Here is a 24,398-nt window from a genome sequence, read left to right on the forward strand (position 1 = left end):
GCTTGAGTGCAGTGGCATGATCTCAGCTCACTGCAGCCTCCACCTCCTGGGTTCAAGTGATTCTCCTACCTCAGCCTCCCGAGTAGCTGGGATTACAGGCGTACGCCACCACACCCAGCTAATTTTTTTTTTGTATTTTTAGTAGAGACGGGGTTTCACCATGTTGGCCAGGCTGGTTTCAAACTCCTGACCTCAAGGAATCCGCCCACCTTGGCCTCCTAAAGTGTTAGGACTACAGGCGTGAGCCACCGCGCCCAGCCAATTTTCCTTTTTTTAACCGTTGTAGATAATGTTTCACGGAATATATTTGTTTGGGATTTTTTTGTTGTGGTTTTTAAGATGGAGTCTCGCTCTGTTACCTAGGTTGGAATGCAGTGGCATGATTTCAGCTCACTACAACCTCTGCCTCCTGGGTTCAAGCATTTCTCATGCCTCAGCCACCCGAGTAGTTGGGATTACAGGTGCACACCACCACACTTGGCTAATTTTTGTATTTTTTCCGTAGAGATAGGGTTTCACCATGTTGGCCACACTGGTCTAGAACTCTTGACCTCAAGTTGTCTTCCTGCCCCAGCCTCCCAAAGTTTTGGGATTACAGGTGTGAGCCCCCACACCTGGCCATGTTTTGTGGTTATTTCTTAAGGACAGAGTCTTGTGAGTGATATTGGATTAAAGGGAATATGAATGTTTATAATGCTCTACTACATAGTGCCTAAGTATTTTCTTAAGAGAGTTGTTCTAATTTATACTCCAAGCATCAGTATAAGTGCCCATTTATCATATGCTTAGCAAGGTTGGGGATTTTTTTTTTTTTCGCCTTTTCTAATTCGATAAGCAAAAAGTACATAAATTATTTTGGTTAACTTTTTGGAATCACTAATGAGATTGAAAAGTTTTCCACAACTTTCTTGGTCATTTCTTTTTTTGTTTGCTTGTTTGTTTGTTTGTTTGAGACGAAGTCTCGCTTTGTCGCCCAGGCTGGAGTGCAGTGCAATCTCAGCTCACTGCAACCTCCACCTCTCAGGTTCAAGTGATTCTCCTGCCTCAGCCTCCTGAGTAGCTGGGATTACAGGGGCCTGTCACCACAACCGGCTAATTTTTGTACTTTTAGTAGAGACAGGCCATGTTGGCCAGGCTGGTCTCAAACTCCTGACCTCATGATCCACCTATCTTGGCCTCCCAAAGTGCTGGGATGACAGGCGTGAGCCACCATACCCGGCCCTTTCTTGGTCATTTCTATTTCTTTTATGAATTGTCTGTTCTTGTTATTTTCCCATTTGTCTAATGAGCTCTTCGTGTTTTTTTGTTTTGTTTTGTTTTTAATTTTTTGAGACAGGGTCGCACTCTGTTGTCCAGGCTGGAGTGCAGTGGTGTGATCATTGCTCACTGCAGCCTTGACTTCCATGGCTCAAAAGATCTTCCTGCCTTAGCCTCCTTAGTAGCTGGGACCCCAGGCATGTGCCACCATACCTGGCTAATTTTGGTATTTTTTTGTAGAGACACAGTTTTGCCATGTTGCCCTGGCTGGTCTCAAACTCTTGGGCTCAAGTGATCTACCTGCCTCGGCCTCTCACAGTGCTGGGATTACAGATGTGGGCCACCACATCTGCCTACTGTTTTATTTTTTAAATCTAGTTATACTTTCTTGTGCATTAAACATATGATTTTTTCTCTTGTGCTTATTGCAGATATTTTTATCTGTTCTAATTTGAGGGAGCAATAGACACTAGAAACTTTTTAGTTTTAGTATGTAAGTAGAAAAATATTTCTTCCTTTGTTGTTAGGCTTCTTCTGGACCTTTTCTTTTTTTTTTTTTTTTTTTTTGAGACGGAGTTTTGCTCTTGTTACCTATGCTGGAGTGCAATGGCGCGATCTCAGCTCACCACAACCTCTGCCTCCTGGGTTCAAGCAGTTCTCCTGCCTCAGCCTCCTGAGTAGCTGGGATTACAGGCATGCGCCACTACGCCTGGCTAATTTTGTATTTTTAGTAGAGATGGGGTTTCTCCATGTTGGTCAGGCTGGTCTCGAACTCCCAGTCTCAGGTGATCCACCTGCCTTGGCGTCCCAAAGTGCTGGGATTACAGGTGTGAGCCATCAACACTGGCCCCTCTCTTTTAAAGCTAACACCCTCAAAAATCAAGTGCTAGATCATTTAATTATATTGTTCTTAAGCTTGCTCTCCCTTCCTCTCCATTATATTGAAAAATTGTGTAGAGGTATCAAAACTTGTTTGAAAGAGACATTCCCTTGCCTGGGCATGGTGGCTCATGTCTGTAATCCTGGCACTTTGCAGGGCTGAGGATGGCAGATCGCCTGAGCCCAGGAGTTCCAAGACCAGCCTGGGCAACATGGTGAAACCTTGTCTGTTCTAAAATACAAAAAAATCACTGGGCATGGTGGCACGTGCCTGTAATCCCAGCTACTCGGGAGGCTGAGACGGGACAATTGCTTAAACCTGGGAGGCGAAGATTGCAGTGAGCCAAGGTCGAGCCACTGCACTCCAGCCTGGGCAACAGAGCGAGACTCCCTCTCAAAAAGAAAAAAAAAGACCTTCCCTAAATTCCCACTCTCATTTTCAGCACAGAAGAAAGCATTAATTTCTGTGCTATAAAGCATCCTTTCATATTTGGTAAAAGAAATGGTTGAATTTTATGGAGTAATGTTAGGAACTGTGTGACCTTTTGGGATATTTACAATTTGCAATTTGCTGCTGCTTTTTTTTTTTTTTTTTTTCTTTAAGATGGAGGCTTGCTCTGTCACCCAGGCTGGAGTGCAGTGGCACGATCTTGGCTCACTGCAACCTCCACCTCCCAGGTCCCAGTTCAAGCAGTTCTCCTGCCTCAGCCTCCCGAGTAGCTGAGATTACAGGCACGTGTCACCATGCCAGCTAATTTTTGTATTTTTAGTAGAGATGGGGTCTCACCATGTTGGCCAGGCTGGTCTTGAACTCCTGACCTCGTAATCTGCCCACCTCGGCCCTGAAAATGCTGGGTTTAGAGGCATGAGCCACTCCGCCCAGCCTACAGTTTACTAGTAAAAGCTATATAGCATTTCATAATTAGGACATAAATTAGATGGTATTTGCTTAATGTTGTTACAGATAATATTAAACAGCAAATCAGAGTTCCGGCCTAGATAGACTAGGACCTTTATTGAAAATGAAAGGGAACTATATTAAATTAGATTTGTAATGAGTCACTGAAAAGAGACAGATGTGACTCGTCTCATGGAGGTTTACGTTGTTTAAAATAAGAAATGTCTTGAAAATATTGAGAAAGTAGCATGGTATAGAGGAATAAACAGGGACTGGTTCAGACAGCTCTATTGGGTATGAACCTCTATTCTTCTACATGATAGCTTTTATGGACATTCAGGCTAGTTATTTAACCTGAATGAACCTCATACTTATGTAATTGTGAGGATTTGTTGTAATGAAAGCCAAGTACCAAGTTCAGTGCTATCCCAAAATAGTTGCCTAATTATGATAAATAATAATGCAGCTTGGTATAGTGGAAAAGAGCATAGGCTTTGGGAATTGACTTAAGCTGCATTCGTGGCTCAGCTGTTTTCTAGCTATCAGCAAGTCACTTAATTGCTCCAAAACTGTCTAGCAAAGTTCCTGTAAGGATTAGAAGTGGTTGGTGTAAGGGGCCCAGCTACATGATAAATATTCAGTAAATAGTAGCTATTGCTATATTAAGTGGTTCTCATTTCTAAGGTTATCTTTAAATAGTCTCATAATTTTAAATCTTTACATATCTTTCAAGTCTGATGCAAATTGAAGGTTCCAAGTGATGTTTTTTATTTTAACAGCTGCTTGGTCTAGTGTGGATAGGGGAATGAATACCTCTGAACAGAATTCTGCTTCTTTTGCATCTCTCACACTTAACTCTGCTGTTTCTAGTATGTGAAAGACAGTCTTTTGTTCAGCTAACAAAAACATTTAATTTTAGTGCTTGTTATTTGAAGAACTAATCAACATCAAGTACTGCTATCAATATAAATAGCAGGTATTATAAAGTGGCAGAGGCCTTTACAACAGGAAGAGAAGACCTAAATTCTTATGTGCAAATGGCTTAATTCCCCTCTCTAGGGGAATAAGGATTCTGTAGCTTGAGATCACTGACAGTGTATTGGCACACAGACAAATACACATGCAAGGCCTTCCATTCAGGTTCATATTCTTCTGCTGCTAATGTAGTCCTACCATACTTTTAGTTACAATTTGACATTTTACTTCTGTTCACTGTTACTCATCATGAGTTTAAAACTAACCCTTTCAGGTTATGAATTCCCACATAATAACTATAAGTATCTGTTGATTTATAAAATACATGATTACTAATAAACTACTGTTAATTCTGCATTACTTAAATGGATATATGTTTTATTAATCTTATAGAAACTACATGTATTTAACAAATATTACATAAATATGGGAGGCCAGGTGTGGTGGCTCACATCTCTAATCCCAGCATGTAGCGAGGCTGAGGTGGGAAGATCACTTGAGCCTAGGAGTTCAAGACCAGCCTGGGCAACTACATCACTACATAAAGTTAAAAAAAAAATTAGCCAGGCATGGTGGTGTTTGCCTGTGGTCCCAGCTACTCAGGAGGCTGTGGTGGGAGGATTGCACTAGTCCAGAAGGTTGAAGCTACAATGAACAATGAGTCGTGATTGCTCCACTGCACTCCAGACTGGGTGACAGAGTGAGACTCTGTCTCAAAAAAATATATATATACGTGTGTGTGTGTGTGTGTGTGTGTGTATGTGTGTGTATATATATGTGTATATACGTGTGTATATATATGTATATTTATGTGTGTGTATATATATGTGTGTGTGTATATATATGTATATGTATATATATTATGGGAGACATTGTTTAGTTTGCAGTGTTGCAGTGCTTGGTTCACACTGGAATTCGTGGACCCAGTTTACTAATTTTGTAGTTCCACAGTATCTGGAATCACTAACCTAGAAAGGGGGTCAGCAGACTTTTTGTATAAAGGGACAGATAGTAAACATTTTAGGCATTGTGGGCCATGCAGCCTCTGTTGCAGTTACTCAACCCTGCCATTGTAACAGGAAAGCAACCTGCAACAGTAAGCAAATGACTTTCTGGTTCCAAAATATTATTATTTCGATTTTTTTTTTTTTTTTGAGATGGAGTCTCACTTTGTTGCCAGGCTGGAGTGCAGTGGCACAATCTCGGCTCACTGCAACCTCCGCCTCCCTGGTTCAAACGATTCTTCTGCCTCAGCCTCCCATGTATCTGGTACTACAGGCACGTGCCACCACACCCAGCTAATTTTTTGTATTTTTAGTAGTATTTTTGTATTTTTATTTACAAAAAAAAATATTTTTTGTAAAAAAAAATTTGTATTTACCGTGTTAGCCAGGATGGTCTGCATCTCTTTACCTCGTGATCCACCTGCCTTGGCCTCCCAAAGTGCTGGGATTACAGGCGTGAGCCACCGCACCTGGCCTGATTTTTTTTTTAACCATTTAAAAATGTAAGAACTGTTCTTGGCTCATGGGCCATATAAAAACCGGATGGTTGGATTTGGTCTGTGGGTCATAGTTTGCTAAACTCTGGTCTCATAGACTACATTTCATTTCCAGAGGTACAAGTTTATTGCTTCCTCATTTGGTGACTCTGTACAACACACATGCTATTCCCTTCATATATGCAGAGAAGGCCGTGTGGGCTGCTAAAGGAATAGCACCAGTGTTACAGTACTGCTTCTAAGCATCTAATATATTAATACATGTGAATTTTATAGGGTTACTCTGTTTGTTAAAGTTTACATTAAAATATACATATTAAACATATATAGAGAGAGAATGTATATCAAGCAGATAATATATTAGTGGAATGCTGCTGGTAAGATCATCTGTAACCAAGAAGAAATTTATAAATTAGTAGTAAGGACTCACGTGGGAGGACGTGATTGTACGTAACACTTTTATACTAACCAAGTATCTTTTCTTCATAACCATTTCTTTATACAGTGGCTCTGAATCCAAAATACGTATCAGAGTCATGTAAGGACTCCAGTACACATGTAAATTCCAATTCAGAAGGGGTGTGTGTGTGTGTGTGTGTGTGTGTAAGGACTCCAGTACACATGTAAATTCCAATTCAGAAGGGGTGTATATGTGTGTGCGCACACCTGATGGAGAACCACTGCTTTACATTTACCTCCTAAAGTGAATTTATATCTATAAAGCAAGGAGTTTGGCCTGGCATCAGTGAACTCATATGCCCCCAAAACTATATGCAGAATTTCATGTTAAGCTCTGGATAGTAGACTGCCACAGCTTTCATCAGGTTCCTAAAAGATTATGTGAACCCACTCTCACCCAACCTACTCCCCTCACCTGAGAAAAAACAAAAACAGACAAAAACTTGTGAGATAATATTTTGTTTTCTTTAAATGCACTTGAACTTAGTCTCTAGACCTCCTGCAACTCTTCTTGTCTCTTTGGCTTCTCTCTGCCTCACCTCTCTAGATAACCACCTATTTCTCTAATGTTTCTTAGCCAAAAGATTCTAGCTAACTCAGACATTTTCTAGTTCCCTCTTTCAAGGTTCTGAGGATACATAGCCCTGAAACATCCAGGACTAAAATGATCAATGGCAGAGATTTCTATTGTGTTTTATTTTCCATTAAGAAGAAGGAAAAAACAACTTTTTTTGACTTCTTAAAGTTTGTAGGCGGGACACAGTGGTTTATGCCTGTAATCCCAGCACTTTGGGAGGCGGAGGAGGATCCCTGTAGACCAGGAGTTCAGGACCAGCCTGGGCAACACAGGGAAGACCCTCTCTCTACGAAAACAATTTTAAAAAATGAGCCAGGAGACCAGGCATGGTGGCTTATGCCTGTAATCCCAGCACTTTGGGAGGCCGAGGCAGGAGGATCACTTAAGCCTAGGAATTCAAGACCAGCCTGGGCAACATGGTGTAAAACCCCATCTCTACAAAAAATACAAAAATTAGCTGGGTATGGTAATGTGTGCCTGTAGTCCCAGCTACTTGGGAGGCTGAGGTAGGTGAATTGCTTGAGCCGAGGAGGAAGAAATTGCAATGAGCCAAGACTGTGCCACTACACTCCAGCCTGGGCAACAAAGCAAGACTCTGTCTCAAAAAAAGAAAAAAGAAAAAAAGCCCAGCATGGTGGTACAAGCCTGCGGTTCCAGCTGAGGTAGGAGGATCTCTTGAGCCTGCGAGGTTGAGACTGCAGTGAGCCACAATCATGCCACTGCACTTCAGCCTGGGTGACAGAGTGAGATCCTGTCTCAAAAAAAAAAAAAAAAAAGAAATTTATAGGTAACTTACCAGTTGGCGTATAATACAAAACACACAAAATCTAATGGATTGGTGCTAGGGAAAACATAAATTTCTGATCATTGAATTAGATAAGTGATTATCATAGTTAATCTAAAATTACCCTCAATTCTACCTTTCCTTTTAACTTAATTCTTTTTCTAATGTCTGAATTTTTCCTTTTAGGAGAAATTTTAAAAATAAAGTCTCCGTGTCAAAGTATAGAACTATTGTTATGAAACATCATTAGGAAATTCCATTTTTAATTTTATTGCATTCGTTTTTCATTTAAGGGTCTACTGCTGAGCCAGTTTCTCAGTCTACCACTTCTGATTATCAGTGGGATGTTAGCCGTAATCAACCCTATATCGATGATGAATGGTCTGGGTTAAGTATGTCCTTTTAAAAATTATCAGTTATTTTTTTCAGAGTTTTCTTTCTAGCACCCTGAATTCATGCTTTATGTTTTAATTTTAATTCTAATTTCTCACCTTTAAAGGTCATAAGAATATAATTTAATACCAAATGTACTACTTGAAACCTGATTATTGAATACCTGTAGAATTAAAACTGAATTTTCATAATTGAGGCAATATTTAAACATAAAGTTTTCTTCTAGTTGCTCTGTAGTATTTCTGGTTTTTAAGTTTTTTGTTTTAAATGAATGTCTTTTCTCCTCCTAGGTAGTATAATAGACTGAATTAAATATACAGAAATGGCTTTGTATTTGTGAAGTATACACACATTTTTGTGCTGGTAGAAAACTACTTTCTTAACCCAGTTGCCAGTAGAAGTTTAGTTAAAGGAAGACTCATTTTAGAAAGGAAGAATATGGTTTGTATGTTCAGAAAGCTCATGCCGTCTTCATTTAAAAAAAAAAAAAATTATGAGGTTTTTTTCCTCGCAAACCTAAATCTCAAAATGTACTTTCTCTGAATTTTTATTTCACATCCTTTTTTACTATTTACTGTTTTCTACTGTTAGCACTTATATGTTCCCTGTGGGGTTTTCCACCATTTTTAAGCATATGTTTTGCTTCTCCAAGTAGAGTTAAGAACTCTCTGAAAATGGGGACTAGCACTCTCACTCAGGACCTAGTGCAAGCCTTTATACATAGGTGTTCAGTAGTAATAATAATGACAATAAAAACACTGGACTATGTGCCGGGCACTGGTTTTAGTCTTTTGGATTTTATTATCTCATTTAATGCTTTAAACATTTCTATGTGGTAGGTTTTATTTGTTTCCACACTTTCCAGATGAAAAAGCTGTGACAAGGGAAAGTTATCTAGCTTTCCCCAGGCCACACAGTTAGTTAAATGGAGGAGGGTGGTATTCATACCTTGCTAGTCTGGCTCCAGAGTTCATGCTCTTAACCACTATCTGGTACAGCCTTGGTGATGATAGTAATCATCAAGGTAAGCTGGCGACACAGTGGTTAAAGCACAGTTCTTACAGATTAAGGGAGATGAGGAGAGAAAGATCAGGGAGGACCATATTGTGAAATGCATGCCTTGAATTGCTGGCTAAAGGTTAGGGAGCTGGGGGCTTTCAGTACTAGCTTAGACAGTAGATATGAATTTTAGTCCCAACTCTAAAATGTAGTACCTCATATGGTTTGGGCTTTGTCACTTATCTGGGAACTGTAAAATTGAGCAAATAACGTGTCATGTCTGTTTTCATAGGTTGTTGTGAGGCTTTAATGAGGTAATGGGTGAACATGAAAGCTCTGTAAATTACAGTCATCTCTCAGTATCCATGGGGGGTTGATTCCACGACCCCCCTCAGGTACCAAAATCCCCAGGTGCTGAAGTCTCCTATGATAAAATGGCATAGTATTTGCATATAACCTACGTATGTCTTCCCATATATTTTAAATTATCTCTTGACTACTTGTAGTAACTAATATGGTGTAAATAGTTGTTATACTGTATTGTTTAGGGAATAATGACAAGAAAAAAAGTGTGTACATATTCAATACAGACACAGTTCATTCATTTTTTTTTCTGAATATTTTTGAACCCACAAATGGAAAACCCATGGATACGCAGGGCTGACTGTGTATGAAGTGTTTAAATCCAAGGTTTTACAAGAATGTGAAAGCACTATTTTTGGGGAAAAAAATAAACAGTGTATTTGTGCTTTAGGAAAAATTATCAGCTATATGCAGAATAGAATTGAGGAGTGATTATAACAATGATAGGAGTGACTATAGGAAAATAGCAGTAAGGTGTCTTGGGCTGCTGTGGGTTGAGGCAGAGGAAAATTGAGTGGACAGGTCTCCAGGCCTTCCTGCTTGGACAGAATAGATACACTTTTTATTTTATCCATATTAAGATACTTTGAATATGAAAAACATGATTGGCTGCTAAAATAAAAGATTTTTAAAACATGTATCCACAGGATTCTATACTTAATCAAAGTAATATGTATCAGAAACACCATCTTACTTAAATTTGTTATGCTGTATTGGCAGTCTTTTTAAGTCCAGAGTTTCTCTTTAACATTTTCTCTGTAAACTTTATTTTCTGTGTCACCATCTTTAATGCAGCTCTATTTTTGGTGCTCAGTGAATTTAATTATTACTTCTGAATTTCTAAAATGAATGATTTAGTATTTTAGATTACAAATCCACAAAGTATATTACATTAGATTTACATTTACAGTATGATATAATTAATATATTGGCCCTCCAGTTTGAAGACATACATTAATCTATTGCTATCTTGACCATAAAGGAACAGCATTATTGTAATCCATGTAAAAAGTCAGATGTTGAATAGAACTTTTTCTTGGCACACAGGAGTGAATGAATTCGCTTCAGCATAATGGAGTGGTTGAAAGCATGAGCTTTCAGGACAGACTACCTGGATTTCAATCTTAACTTCCCTGCCTTTGCCCTTATGCAGGTTACATGATTATTCTATGCCTCAATTTTCTTCTCTGTAAAAACAGTAATTCCTCCCAAACAGTACGGCTGAGAAGATTAAATGAGTTAATACATATAAGGCACTTAGAACACTGCCTCACATATAGTAAATATCCAGTAAGTGCTGCTGTTGGTATCCTTCTAGTGGCAAAATTAGTCTACCCAATGTGGTTAACTAACCCAATGTTGTTAACACTGGAGAATGTTTTTCTAACATAATTGTTTTCTTTTATTAAAAAGTTATTAAAGTTTACATTGAATTAAGTTCTGACAAGAAACAGCTGACAACCAAATAAAGCCCAGCAATGAGATGCTTAAACCTAAAACATTATTCCATAAGTGAATTAAATGAAGAGACAAATTCCTTACCCTTTTGAAAAGAAAACCAGTATGGCTCTTTGAAAAGAATTAAGTTCTGACAAGAAACAGCTGACAACCAAATAAAGACCAGCAAAGAGATACTTAAACCTAAAATGTTATTCCATAAGCAAATTAAATGAAGAGACAAATTCCTTACCCTTTTGAAAAGAAAACCGGTATGGCTCTTTGAAAAGACATTGGCAGACTAATGGAAAACTTTAGCGATGAGAAATTATAATTGGAGCAAACTATACTGTGAATCATTTTTAAGGGAACTATGTCTAAGAAGTTTTTTGGTACATTAGGCCTATGAATCTTAAGAATTAGTTACCCAGGCCGGTGCCATGGCTCACACTTGTAATCCCAGCACTTTGGGAAGCCAAGGTGCAAGGATTTCTTGAGCCCATGTGTTCAAGACCAGCCTAGGCAGCATAGTGAGACCCCATCTCTACAAAAAAAATTAGCTGGACGTGATTCGCATGCCTGTAGTCCCAGCTACTCAGGAGTCTGAAGTGGAGGATCACTTGAGCCTGAGAAGTCTAGGCTATAGTGTGCCATGATCTTGCCACTGCACTCCAGCCTGGGCAATAGAGCGAGACCCTGTCATAAAAAATACTTTTACTAAGCATTTTACTCAATTTTTATTTTTCACCTCCATCTCCTACCACATGTATTAAGAAAATGGGTGACATGTTGGTATATTGCCCACTCAATTGCCTAAACTTTTTTCTGCTTAATAGTTTCTTTTCTGGCAAGAAGTCTTAGAGACATGGCTTATGGACAGCAGTTTTCAAAATCTGAGTTTCTTATCTGAGATTTAAGCAAAGCCAATGATAGTTTGGTATGTGAACCTCCTAAAAGTATTATTAATGAATGCTTGGTATAAGATGAGTAGTTGGTTCCAGACATCTACTAGATTGAATTGAAGTATATCTTACATATGAAGTATATCTTACTGAGAGGTTCATCAGAATTGTGAGAAATAAATTTTTAACTATACATGCCTTATAGATTAGAAACTGGTTTTAATATCATCAGTGATAATAAAAACAATAGCTATCATTCATTGAGCACTTACTGCATTGCCATGAATTGCTTTACATGTATCTCATATAATCCTCTCAGCAATCCTATGAAGTTGATAATAGAGCCCATTAAGAAACTTGACCAAAATCATCTTGGTATTAAGTGGTAGAACAATATTCAAATGTACATTTGTTTGACATGAAGACCCATGCTCTTCACCTCTATGTAATACTGACTCCAGATACTTGCTCATGGTGGTGAATTTAGAAATACAGGAAGGAACTTCCTTTTTTGTAACACATTTCACACTTGTAATCACCTGTTCCATGTTTTTCCTCCACTAGACTATAAATTCTTATGTTGTCTCTCCCTGTCCTCCACTAGCTTAGCTCTTCTCTGTTTCCACAGCCCCCATGGCAGAATCTATCACTCTGTATTTAATAGTTTGTTAAGCTTACCTATCTTCACCCCTGAATAGACAGACTACAAGCTGCACGTGCAGAGGGATTCTATTTTACTTATTTTTGTATCTCTAGTACCTACCTAGCTCAAGTTCTAGCACATAGTAAGTGCTTAATAAGGATTGGATAGATGTAATTTCACTATTAAAATATATTTATTATTCCAACCTGGGCAATATAGTGAATCTCCTTCTCTACAAAAAATTTAAAAACTAGCCAGGCATGGTGGCACATGGCTGTGGTCCCAGCTGCTCAGGAGGCTGAGGCAGGAGGATCACTTGAGCCCCAGGAGGTTAAGGCTGCAGTGAACTATGATTATACCACTGCGCTCCAGCCTGGGTGACAGAATAAGACCCTGTCTCTTAAACTAAGAAAATATATATATATATATTATATATATATATATAATGTTTTATTTTCTTCTGTCTCTTCCTCATAAATTTGAGATCATACTGTGTAGACAATTTTGTCTATGATTTTTTTTTCTGTGAGCATTTTCCCAGATTGTTATATATTCTTCCAAAACCTGGATTTTAAAACTTTCGTAAGAATGTATTATACCTCCCTGTTAAACAAAAACAATAATAGAGTTCACCTGGAAAAATAAGACAAGCAGAAAGTAAATAGGAGTACTAAATAAGAGTAATGCAAACAAATTTGTCCTTCTAGATACAAAAATGTATTGCAGAGTTATGTATAGCACTGTCCCAGGAATAGATCAGTGGAATAGAATAGAAATTCCAGAAACAGACTGAAGTGCATATAAAAGAATTGAGTAAGGCTGGGCACGGTGGCTCATGCCTGTAATCCCAACACTTTGGGAGGCTGAGGCAGGTGGATCAAGAGGTCAGGAGTTCGAGACCAGCCTGTGACCAACATGGTGAAACCCTGTTTCTACTAAAAATAGAAAAATTAGCCAGGTGTGGTGATGCACGCCTGTAATCCCAGCTACTTGGGAGGCTGAGGCAGGAGAATCGCTTGAACCCGGGAGGCGGAGGTTGCAGTGAGCCAAGATCATGCTGCTACACTCCAGCCTGGGTGACAGAGTGAGACTCCATCTCAAAAAAAAAAAAAGAGAATTGAGCATTGCTGGGCGTGGTGGCTCACGCCTATAATCCCAGCACTTTGGGAGGCCGAGTCAGGCAGATCACGAGGTCAAGAGTTCGAGACCAGCCTGGCCAACATTGTGAAACCCTGTCTCTACTAAGAATACAAAAATTAGCCGGGTGTGGTGGCGCATGCCTGTAATCCCAGCTACTCGGGAGGTTGAGGCAGGAGAATCGCTTGAACCTGGGAGGCGGAGGTTCCAGTTAGCCGAGATCATGCCACTGCACTCCAGCTTGGGCAACAGAGCAAGACTCCATCTTGGGGAAAAAAATAAAGAAAGAATTGAGTGTTCGATAAGAGTAGCATTAGGTATTAGTGGGAAATGATTGGATTTTTCATTTAAGCATTGTTGGGACAACTTGTTAACCATTTGGAAATAAAGCCTAACCTTTGTCATCTTAAACCATTGTAAGTGAAACCTGACTGTAAGTAGATTTACAGGAACATATATAGGAGTATATGATTTGCAGGGAGAGGAGGGAAGAATTAACTTTGAGAGCTACTTATTTAATCTGGTTAAAGGCAAAGACTGGTTTTTCCTTTTAGAATAAGTCATTGATAGCTTCCTCAAGGAGTTAAAAATTCAGTGCCTCCTATGGTGAAATAAAGGGATCTAGAAGTCTAGAATAAAATTTATTTTTGATAATAAATGATGATTGAAGCCCTGAAAGTTATTCAAATGCTTTTGAAATGATTGGATAAAAAGCACATTGAATGAGCTGAAAAATATAAGAAAGTACAGGTTAAGTATTTAAAAAGGGGGAGAAAAATAAGACGTTGAATATTGTCATGACTTGGTGAATTTGAAGAAACTAATTTTGAAAAGCTCATAAGGATAGGAGAGGTGTAGTATAAAATGACAGGTAGGGATTGTAACTTTGGTACTACTGTTAAGAATTAATTCCAAACCCTAGACAATAAATCAATTACAAAAATGTTGTAATAATCAGGGGAGAAAACAACCAGGTCCTAGACCAAGTTAAAAATGGATAGAGAAAAGAAATTCAGGAGACTGATAACAAAGGAAGCAGAAAGAGTGGAATCAAATGGCTAATAAATTTTCTGGAATTTCTTAGAAATTCCATTAACCATATGATATGCTTAGCAGAAATTGAATAAAGATTGTTACCTTCATGTTATTTTTTTTTTCTGGCTCTTAAAATGTGCTTGGGAGACAGAACAATAACTTAAAATTACAGCTTAGTTGAACATAAGGAATTTTTAGTTTTTGCCTTTTAATTTATGGCAAAAATGATAGACGCCTAATTCACACTGTTAAATTTTAGATGGTCTGTCTTCTGCTGATCCCAACTCTGATTGGAATGCACCAGCAGAAGAGTGGGGCAATTGGGTAGACGAAGAAAGAGCTTCACTTCTAAAGTCCCAGGAACCAATTCCTGATGATCAAAAGGTGAGTATAAGAGATTCCTGGGTGTTTATTTGTTAATGAAAGAGACAGGCTGGGCACGGTGGCTCACGCCTATAATCCCAGCACTTTGGGAGGTGCTGTGGGAGGATTGCTTGAGCCCAGGAGTTCAAGGCCAGCCTGGACAACATAGCGAGACCCCATCTCTATTTATAAAAATAAAATAAAGCAACTGAAGGAGAATTCTGGGTCACAGAGGCTGACACAATTGAGAGGGTCAGAGAGGCAATAATCAACAGCATCAGAAACAGCAAACCCAAGTTTGGATAGGACTGGAGGAGAGATAGTGGATAATAGCAACACGTGGTATCAGGAATGGTTTTGCTAGGGTTGGGGGGTTGTATTTTAATGATAGGGGAGATTTTGGTATAGGGTCAGCAGTCTTTTTTTCTTTCTTTCCTTTTTTTTTTTTTTTTGGAGACAGATTCTTGTTCTGCCGCCCAGGCTGGAGTGCAGTGGCATGATCTCAGCTCACTGCAACCTCTGCCTCCAGCAGTTTTCCTAACTCAGACTCCTGAGTAGCTGGGATTACAAATTAGCCCACCACTATGCCTGGCTAATTTTTGTGTATTTAGTAGATACGGGGTTTCACCATGTTGGCAAAGCTGGTCTCCACCTCCTGACCTCATCAGGTGATCCGCTCACCTCAGCCTCCCAAAGTGCTGGGATTACAGGCGTAAGCCACCATGCCTGGCCTTTTTTTTTTTTTTTTTTTTTTTTTTTTTTTTTTTTTGAGATGGTGTCCTCAAACTCCTGGCCTCAAGTGACCCTCCTGCCTCAGCCTCTCAAAGTGCTGGGATTACATGTGTAAGCCACTGTGTCTGGCCTGCACAGTCTTTATTAAAAAGCCATACATTCTGATGCAGCTAGTCAATTATATAGCAAGTAGCCATAGATGATATGGAAATGAATTTTATTTGTAGGAACTAATGCTGGGCTGTATTTGTAATTTGCCAACCCATGTTTTAGCATGTCTGTCAATACAAAGGGAAAGGATCCAGAATAAAGTAAAAAGTTAAACATAGGCTGGGCACAGTGGCATACATCTGGTAGTCCCAGCTATTCAGGAGGCTGAGGCAGGAGGATTGTTTGAACATAGCAAGACCCCATCTCTTAAAAAAAAAAAAAAAAAGGAAAGAAAAAGTTAAATGAGAGGGAAGATTTGACTGATAGAGTAAGGTGCCAGAAGAGGATCAGGAAGCCTTTAACAAGTGGATGGATTGGTCTTTTTTTTTCTTTTTCTTTTTGAGATGGAGTTTTGCTCTGTCACCCAGGCTGGAGTTCAGTGATACAATCTCAGCTCACTGCAGTCTCCACCTCCCGAGTTCAAGCAATTCTCATGCCTCAGCCTCCCGAGTAGCTGGGATTACAGGCACCCGCCACCATGCCTGGCTAATTTTTGTACTTTTAGTAGAGATGGGGTTTCACCATGTTGGTCAGGCTGGTTTCAAACTCCTGACCTCAAACGATCCACCCGCCTCGGCCTCCCAAAGTGCTGGGATTACAGGCATGAGCCACCATGCCAGGCCTTTCTTTTTTTTTTTTTTTTTTTTTTTTTTTTTTGAGGTGGAGTTTCGCCCTGTCTCCCAGGCTGGAGTGCAGTGGCACGATCTCGGCTCTCTGCAACCTCCACCTCCCAGGTTCAAGTGATTCTCCCTCCTCAGCCTGCTGAGTAGCTGGGATTACAGGCATGCATCACCATGCCCAGCTAATTTTTGCATTTTTAGTAGAGACGGGTTTTTGCCATGTTAGCCAGGCTGGTCTCAAACTCCTGACCTCAAGTGGTCTGCCCACCTCGGCCTCGCAAAGTGCTAGGATTACAGGCGTGAGCCACTGCCCCCAGCCAGGATTGGTCTTTAAAACAGGATATAGGCAGGGCACAGTGGCTCCCACTTTGCGAGGCCAAGGTGGGTAGATCACAAGGTCAGGAGTTCAAGACCAGCCTGGCCAAGATGGTGAAACCCCATCTCTGCTAAAAATACAAAAATTAGCTGGGCATGGTGGCGGGCACTTGTAATCCCATCTACTCATGAGGCTGACTGAGGCAAAGAATTGCTTGAACCCGGGAGGCAGAGGTTACAGTGAGCCAAGGTTGCACCACTGCACTCCAGCCTGGACAACATAGCGAGACTTCATCTCAAAAAAAAAAAAAAAAAATATAATACTAATGGTAGAAGGAGGGGTAAATAAATGTAGAGGAGGACAGTTAACAGGCAATGTGAAAGTCAACAGCAGGGAAAGGGGTTTTAGATTGGACCTACAAAAAGGCTTCTTAGTACAATATCTTAATATATAATACCTTAATACATAGTGATCATTCAGATGTTTGTTGGACATTTAACACAATAGAACCCATGAATGGAATAAAGACTTTATCATACATCATAGGAATTCTTTTTCTGAATATATTCAGAGATTACCTTTTACATTTCTAAGCAAAAGTGAGCTGTCATCAAAATGTTCATCAGTTGGGGAATGGAAAGATGTGATATGTTTATACCATGGCATATTAGAAGTTAAAAATGAACTAAAACTACATTAGCATTATGAATGGAATCTCAACATGCTGAATGATGAGCAAGTTATAAAAAGATAGAATATGTCATTTATGTAAGTTTTTATATGTGGATACAAATAAATTTATAGAAAAATTGATTGGATAGACACAGAAGTTGTTCACAATTTTAGTTACCATTAGGAAGGTAGTGTGAAAATGGGATTGGGAAGCGGTATAAAGGAATTTGAAATTTATCAGTAATGTCCTTTTTATTTAAAGATTTAAAATACGTTTATAAAAATCTCAACTCTTTCGTAGGAGTTAAAAGTTGTAGAGTTGATTTCAGCATCTTCCCATTAACAAAAATAGTATTTTGCCATGGGGAACTACATTTCTTGTATGGTTGGATTATAATGAAGTGATAAGCTGACTGAAGAAAGTCCTTGTGACCTGAGTATCATTCATGGCACGTATCTGTTCATATGTCATTTTAATCATTGTAAGACCTTGAAACAGCTTGTGGTGAAAACTTCTAGGGATGTTTCTCCACAACTGGTAGCCAGCCAGCCTAGACTGAAAATCTCTTAGCTAAGTTTGTGCCACATTTTGTTTTTCCATCTGCTTGTAATGTCTGTAAGCTATTTGGTAGTTCGTGAGACCACCAAAATCATTATAATGATTATAGTGCTGAGCAGAGAAATAGCGGTTACTTAGAATCATCTCTTCCTGTAAAGATAGTCTAGGAATCTAGGTTGTCATTTGTGAGAATAAACCAAAAGCATTTTTCCATAGAAAGTTAAACTACAGTGCTTACTTCAGCAACACATACACTAAAATTGAGGCCAGGCGTGGTGGCTCACATTTGTAATCCCAGTACTTTGGGAGGCCGAGGTTGGCAGATCACCCAAGGTCGGGAATTTGAGACCAGACTAGCCAACATGGTGAAACCCCGTCTCTACTAAAAATACAAAAAAAAAAAAAAATTAGCTGGATGTGGCGGTGTGTGCCTGTAATCCCAGCTACTCGGGAGGCTGAGGAACAAGACTCGCTTGAACTGGGAGGCAGAGGTTGCAGTGAGCCACTTCACTCCAGCCTGGGCAACAGAGTGAGACTATCTCAAAAAAAAAAAAAAAAAAAAAAAATAGATAAGGCCAGGCACAGTGGCTCAGGCCTGTAATCCCAGCACTTTGGGAGGCCGAGGCGAGTGGATCACCTGAGGTCAGGAGTTCGAGACCAGCCTGACCAACAAGGTGAAACCCCATCTCTACTAAAAATAGAAAAATTAGCCGGGCGTGGTGGTGCGCACCTATAATCCTAGCTACTTGGGAGACTGAGGCAGGGGAATTGCTTGAACCTAGGAGGTGGAGGTTGCAGTGAGCCAAGATGGCACCATTGCACTCCAGCCTGGGCAACAGAGCAAGACTCCATCTCAAAACAATAAATAGATAGGTAGATAGATAAGATACAGAGAAGATTGGCATGGCCTCTGCATCATTATGAATACTAACATAACAGTGCTAACTTGATAGGTTTTTTTTTGTCCTGCAGAATGCTATTTTCAATGACATGATCTCTCAAATTCAGTTTTTTAAATTAAACCTTTTATTTTGAGATAATTGTAGATTCAAATGCAGTTATAAGAAATAATATAGGCCAGGCACAGTGGCTCATGCCTGTAATCCCAGCACTTTGGGAGACCAAGGTAGGAGGATCACTTGAGTCCGTGTTTGAGGCTAGCCTGTACAACATAGCAAGACCCTATCTCTAATTAAAAAAAAAAAAGAAAGAAAAATCAGCCTGTAGTCCCAGCTCCTCAGGTGGCTAAGGCAAGAGGATCAGGAGGTCAAGGCTGTGCAGTGAGCCTTGATTGCACCACTGTACTCCAGCCTGGGCAACAGAGCGAGACCCTGTCTTGAAAAAAACAAAACAAAACCAGGCAGGAATGAAACAGAGTGATCCCCTGTACCCCTTTTACCCAGTTTTCCCCGGTGGTAACATGTTAAAAAACCATAATACTGTACAGTAGCACAGTAGCCATCCCCACCGTTCCCCACCTCCACTTATACACAGGGTGCATTCCAAGACTCCCAGTGGATGCCTGAAACCACAGATAGTGTCAAACCCTAGGTATACTATGCTTTTTCCTATACATACCTCTGATAAAGTTTAATTTGTAAATTAGTAAAGGATTAACAACAGTAATCATAAAACAGTTATAAAATTTACTGTAATAAAAGTTATATGAATGTGGTCTCTCTCACTGTGTCTTTCAAAGTACTTTAATATCAGACTGAGGTTGACCGCAGGTAACTGAAACTGCAGAAAGCAAAACTGCAAATAAGGGGGAACTACCTTTTCACAACTGGCGTGTTTGAATTGATGCAATCAAGATACAGAACATTTATCATTTCAAGAATGTTTTATTAATGGAATTATAATATATATAACCTTTTGCTATGGTTCTTGTTTGTTCGTTTGATTGAGATGGAGTCTTGCTCTGTTACCCAGGCTGGAGTGCAGTGGCATGATCTCGGCTCACTGCAACCTCCACCTCCCAGGTTCAAGCAATTCTCCCATCTCAGCCTCCCAAGTAGCTGGGATTACAGGCTCATGCCACCAGGCCCAGCTAATTTTTTTATTTTTAGTAGAGACGGGGTTTCACCATAGTGGTCAGGCTGCTCTTGAACTCCTGACCTTAGGGGATCCACCCACCTTGGCCTCCAAAGTGCTGGGATTACAGGCTTCAGCCACTGCTCCTGGCCTTGGTATGTTTTGTTTTTTTTTTTTCACTCCACATAATTCTCTGGAGATTCATCCAGGTTGTTGTATGTGTCGGTAGTTGTACCTTTTTACTGCTGAGTGATATTCCATGGTCTGGATGTACCTCAGTTTCTTTAACCATTTACCTATTGAAGGACATTTGTGTCCTTTCCAGTTTGGGACTATTATGAATAAAGCTGCTAAATATGTAGGTTTTCAGAAGTCTCTGTCTAAACATAAGTTTTCATTTCTCTAGGATAAATGCCCATATGTACAATCGCTGGGTGTTATGATAGTTGCATATTTTAGTATTCTAAGAAACTGGTTTTTCTGTATCCTCACCTAAATTTGCAGTTGTCACTTTTTTATTTTAGCAGTTCTGATAGGTGTATAGTGATAACTCATTGTGGTTTTAATATGCATTTCCCTAATAGCAAATGGAGTTGAGCTTTTTCCCATGGTTTCTTTGGCATCTCTGTATGTTCTTGGGTGAAATGTCTGTTCATGTCTTTTGCATATTTTCTAAGGGGATTTTTTTTTTAAACTTGAGTGTTCCTTATGTATGGATACTAGTTCCATGGATGGAACCATATGGCTTGCAAATATATTCCCCCATTGTGTGGGTTGTTATTTCATTCTCTTAACAGAGTCAAATAAATTTTAACTTAAATTGCACTACATTTGAACTTCAAAATAAAATAGAATTACCTATTCAGTGAGTTTTTATTTTTTTATTTTTTATTTTTCTTTTTTTTTTTTTATTTTTTTTTTGAGACGGAGTCTTACTCTGTTGCCCAGGCTGGAGTGCAGTGGAGTGATTTTGGCTCACTGCAAGCTCCGCCTCCCGGGTTCACGCCATACTCCTGCCTTAGCCTCCCGAGTAGCTGGGACTACAGGCGCCCACCATCACGCCCGGCTAATTTTTTTGTATTTTTAGTAGAGATGGGGTTTCACCGTGTTAGCCAGGATGGTCTCGATCTCCTGACCTCGTGATCCACCCGCCTCGGCCTCCCAAAGTGCTGGGATTACAGGCATGAACCACCGTGCCCAGCCTCAGTGAGTTTTTAAAACACTAAAGTTTACACAGCTCTCTACTTATGTTGTAGTGAGTGATGGGTGACATAGACACACTGAGAGAATGAAGTTCCATGTATTTTGTTATTTTTTAAATATGTAGTTCTTGATCCGTTTTATTACTTATTACTAGTTTTTATTTAGATTTTGGGAAATGAAGACTGTACCTAATGAATGAAATTATTTCATAATAATTTTCTAAATAATGGACATATAACCATTTGCTTCTCTTTAATATTTTTGCTTTTAACCTAAGGTCTCAGATGATGATAAAGAAAAGGGAGAGGGAACTCTTCCAACTGGGAAATCCAAAAAGAAAAAAAAGAAAAAGAAGAAGCAAGGTGAAGATAACTCTCCTGCACAGGTAAAATGTCAGAACAACAAGCATTCATTAAGTGCCTCCGGCTTAAAATGTGAAAAGATTATGTACAGATGCTAAAAATATATAGAAATAAAAGACAGTATGAGACATTATTTATTTGAAAAGTCATAGACTGTTTTACATATTCAATACATTATATTGTAATAAAAATGTTATTGCTCAAAAAATTCATGCTAAAGGTGTTGCTAAACTCAAAAATAAGTAAAATTCCAAATTATTCATGCATTTTTTTATTATATAATGGTGAAATGGGAAAAGAGAGACAGTATTTTACACATACAAAATTCCTTTTGAGTAACTGGAAGGTAACATTTAGCACACATAGAAAAACCGTGTGTATAACAAGTGGAGTCTTTCACTTGACTTTGAGTTTGCTGGTTATTTCACTTAGAAGTATCATTTCTTGCTTTTTTGGCATCTACCCAACAGATATTTTCTCTTTCCATCATTCATACATTTCCTTTTCTTTCTTTTTCTTTGCTCTCCTATCTGGGGGAAAAAAAGTAAATTATAATAAAAATGAAGTCAGAGATGAAATTTTAAGCTGGGCACAATGGCTCATGCCTGTAATCCCAGCACATTGGAAGGCTAAGGCGGGAGGATCACTTCAGTCCAGGAGCTTGACACCAGCCTGGGCAACATGGCAAAACCCTGTCTCTACAAAAATTAGCTAGGCACGGTGGCATACGCTTGTAGCCCCAGCTACTCAGGAAGCTGAGGTGAGACAATCACTTGCGCCCGGGAGGCAGAACTTGCAGTGAGCCAAAAATCACACTACTGTACTCCAGCCTGGGTCACAGAGCAAGACCCTGTCTCAAAAAAAAAAAAAAAAAAAAAAAAAATTTTAATTTCAGATTGATTATTAGAAACATGCATATGTTTTTTTAAAGCACTAATACTGTTACATTATAACTTCTTAAAATATTTGTATTCCTTACTATAACTATGTAATTAATTGTTTAAATGTAGGAGATAGGGAACCGCAATTTCTAGGGATAGCCCACATAGTAATTTTTCCTACTTATTGTTCTATTTGTTTATCTTTTTTTTTTTTTTTTTTTTTTTTTGAGATAGAGTCTTGTTCTGTTGCCCAGGCTGGAGTTCAGTACTGCAATCTCAGCTCATTGCAGCCTCTGCCTCCCGGGTTCAAGCGATTCTCCTGCCTCAGCTTCCCAAGTAGCTAGGGTTACAGGCATGTGCCACCACACCTGGCTAATTTTTGTATTTTTAGTAGAGACAGGCTTTCGCCATGTTAGCCAGGCTGGTCTCAAGTGATCTGGCCTCAAGTGGTCGGCCCAACTTAGCCTCCCAAAGTGTTGGGATTACAGGCGTGAACCACCGCGCCCAGCCTTATTTATTTTTGAGACGGAGCCTCACTCTGTCACCCCGGCTGGAGTGCAATGGCACAGTCTCACCTTACTGTAACCTCCCTCTCCCAGGTTCAAGTGATTCTCCTGCCTCAGCCTTCCAAGTAGCTGGGATTACAGGCATAAACCACCACACCCAGCTAATTTTTGCATTTTTAGTAGAGAAGGGATTTAACCATGTTGGCCAGGCTGGTCTCAAATGATCTGGCCTCAAGTGATCTTCCCACCTCAGCCTCCCAAAGTGTTGGGATTACAGGTGTGAACCACCACGCCCAGCCACTTACTGTTTTTGAAAGAAGTTTCTACATGGCTTTTTAAGGAAATATGTATTTAGTTATTTTTTATTGTGGGAAGCACAAACCCTCATAAATCATACAAGCTTATTATCAATACTTGCTTTTTCATTAGTAAAAATGAATGGGCATTAAGGTTGTAACATAGCTAAGATCAGTGGATATGAACAAACTAACACTATGTAATAGGTATGCTTTTCTTGTTAGCTGGAGCTGGCAGATGAGAAATGTTACATCTATCCTTTGTTAGTAATACTACCTGAAAACCATTTTAGCCAAATTTTTCTTGAATTTCTTTGACTTAGAGTATTTACTAGTAATAATTTTGTGGATTGTGGATTAGTTGAGCTCCTTTTAAAAGAAATTTTGAAGGATAAATGTATTCTGAAATGTTTAACGTATTGGCAAAGGTCATTAACGTGAATGTTTCTTTGGTATTCTGATATCCTTTTTAAAATGTTCACTGTGTTTTTAAAAATATAATGAATAAATATTCTAGGTTTAGAGTCAGATCTATATTCTGAATCATGTTCTGTCATTTTTTTTTACCTTGCACAAGTTACATAACTGCATAGGTTGTTTTGAGAATTCAATATCCTTGAAGTTCTATGCTGAGTACATAGCACATATATCCTATTAATAAAAGGTTATGGCTGGGCACGGTGGCTCACGCCTATAATCCCAGCACTTTGGGAGGCCGAGGCAGGTGGATCACCTGAGGTCGGGAGTTCGAGACCAACCTGACCAACATGGAGAAACCCCATCTCTACTGAAAATACAGCATTAACCGGGCATGGTTGCATGCATCTGTAATCCCAGCTACTTGGGAGGCTGAGGCAGGAGAATCACTTGAACCCGGGAGGCGGAGATTGCAGTGAGCCAAGATCATGCCATTGCACTCCAGTCTGGGCAACAAGAGTGAAACTCGGTCTTAAAAAAAAAAAAAAAAAAAAAAGGTAGACCAGGTGCGGTGGCTCACGCCTGTAATCCCAGCACTTTGGGAGGCCAAGGCGGGTGGATCACAAGGTCAGGAGTTTGAGACCATCCTGGCCAACATGGTGAAACCCCGTCTCTACTGAAAATACAGAAATTAGCCGCACGTGGTAGCTGGTGCCTGTAGTCCCAGCTACTTGTGAAGCTGAGGCAGGAGAATTGCAGGTTGCAGTGAGCCGAGATTGTGCCACTACACTCCAGCCTGGACAACAGAGTGAGACTCTGTCTCAAAAAAAAATTATATATTTTTTTCTCTTTTTGTTTTGTTTTGTTTGTTTTTTGAGACATTCCACTCTGTTGTCAGGCTGGAATGCAGTGGCTCCATCACAGCTCACTGCAGCCTTAACCTCCTGGGCTCAAGGGATCCTCCTGCTTCAGCCTCCCAAGTAACTAG

General features: G+C 39.5%; 1 protein-coding gene and 1 long non-coding RNA gene across 7 annotated transcripts in view; one reads left to right on the forward strand and one right to left on the reverse strand.

The window, feature by feature from the left end:
• Positions 1-24,398, forward strand: part of MTDH (metadherin) — an 85,591-nt gene that overhangs the window by 48,091 nt on the left and 13,102 nt on the right. For 2 of the 4 annotated variants that reach the window (XM_002819305.6, XM_054519189.2), the window contains exons 7-9: positions 7,624-7,722; positions 14,499-14,623; positions 21,226-21,333. In XM_002819305.6, coding sequence (XP_002819351.3) covers positions 7,624-7,722; positions 14,499-14,623; positions 21,226-21,333 — 332 coding nt within the window. The remainder of the gene's footprint in view (positions 1-7,623; positions 7,723-14,498; positions 14,624-21,225; positions 21,334-24,398) is intronic. The other 2 variants (XM_009243973.4, XM_054519191.2) reach the window with 1 other exon arrangement.
• LOC129047699 (uncharacterized) overlaps positions 21,530-24,398 on the reverse strand; it is a 53,791-nt gene continuing 50,922 nt past the window's right edge. For all 3 annotated transcript variants that reach the window (XR_008509414.2, XR_010140984.1, XR_008509413.2), the window contains one exon: positions 21,530-21,840. This is a non-coding gene — a long non-coding RNA (uncharacterized LOC129047699). The remainder of the gene's footprint in view (positions 21,841-24,398) is intronic.

Source organism: Pongo abelii, chromosome 7 (assembly GCF_028885655.2).
Source record: "Pongo abelii isolate AG06213 chromosome 7, NHGRI_mPonAbe1-v2.0_pri, whole genome shotgun sequence".
Lineage (NCBI taxonomy): Eukaryota > Metazoa > Chordata > Mammalia > Primates > Hominidae > Pongo > Pongo abelii.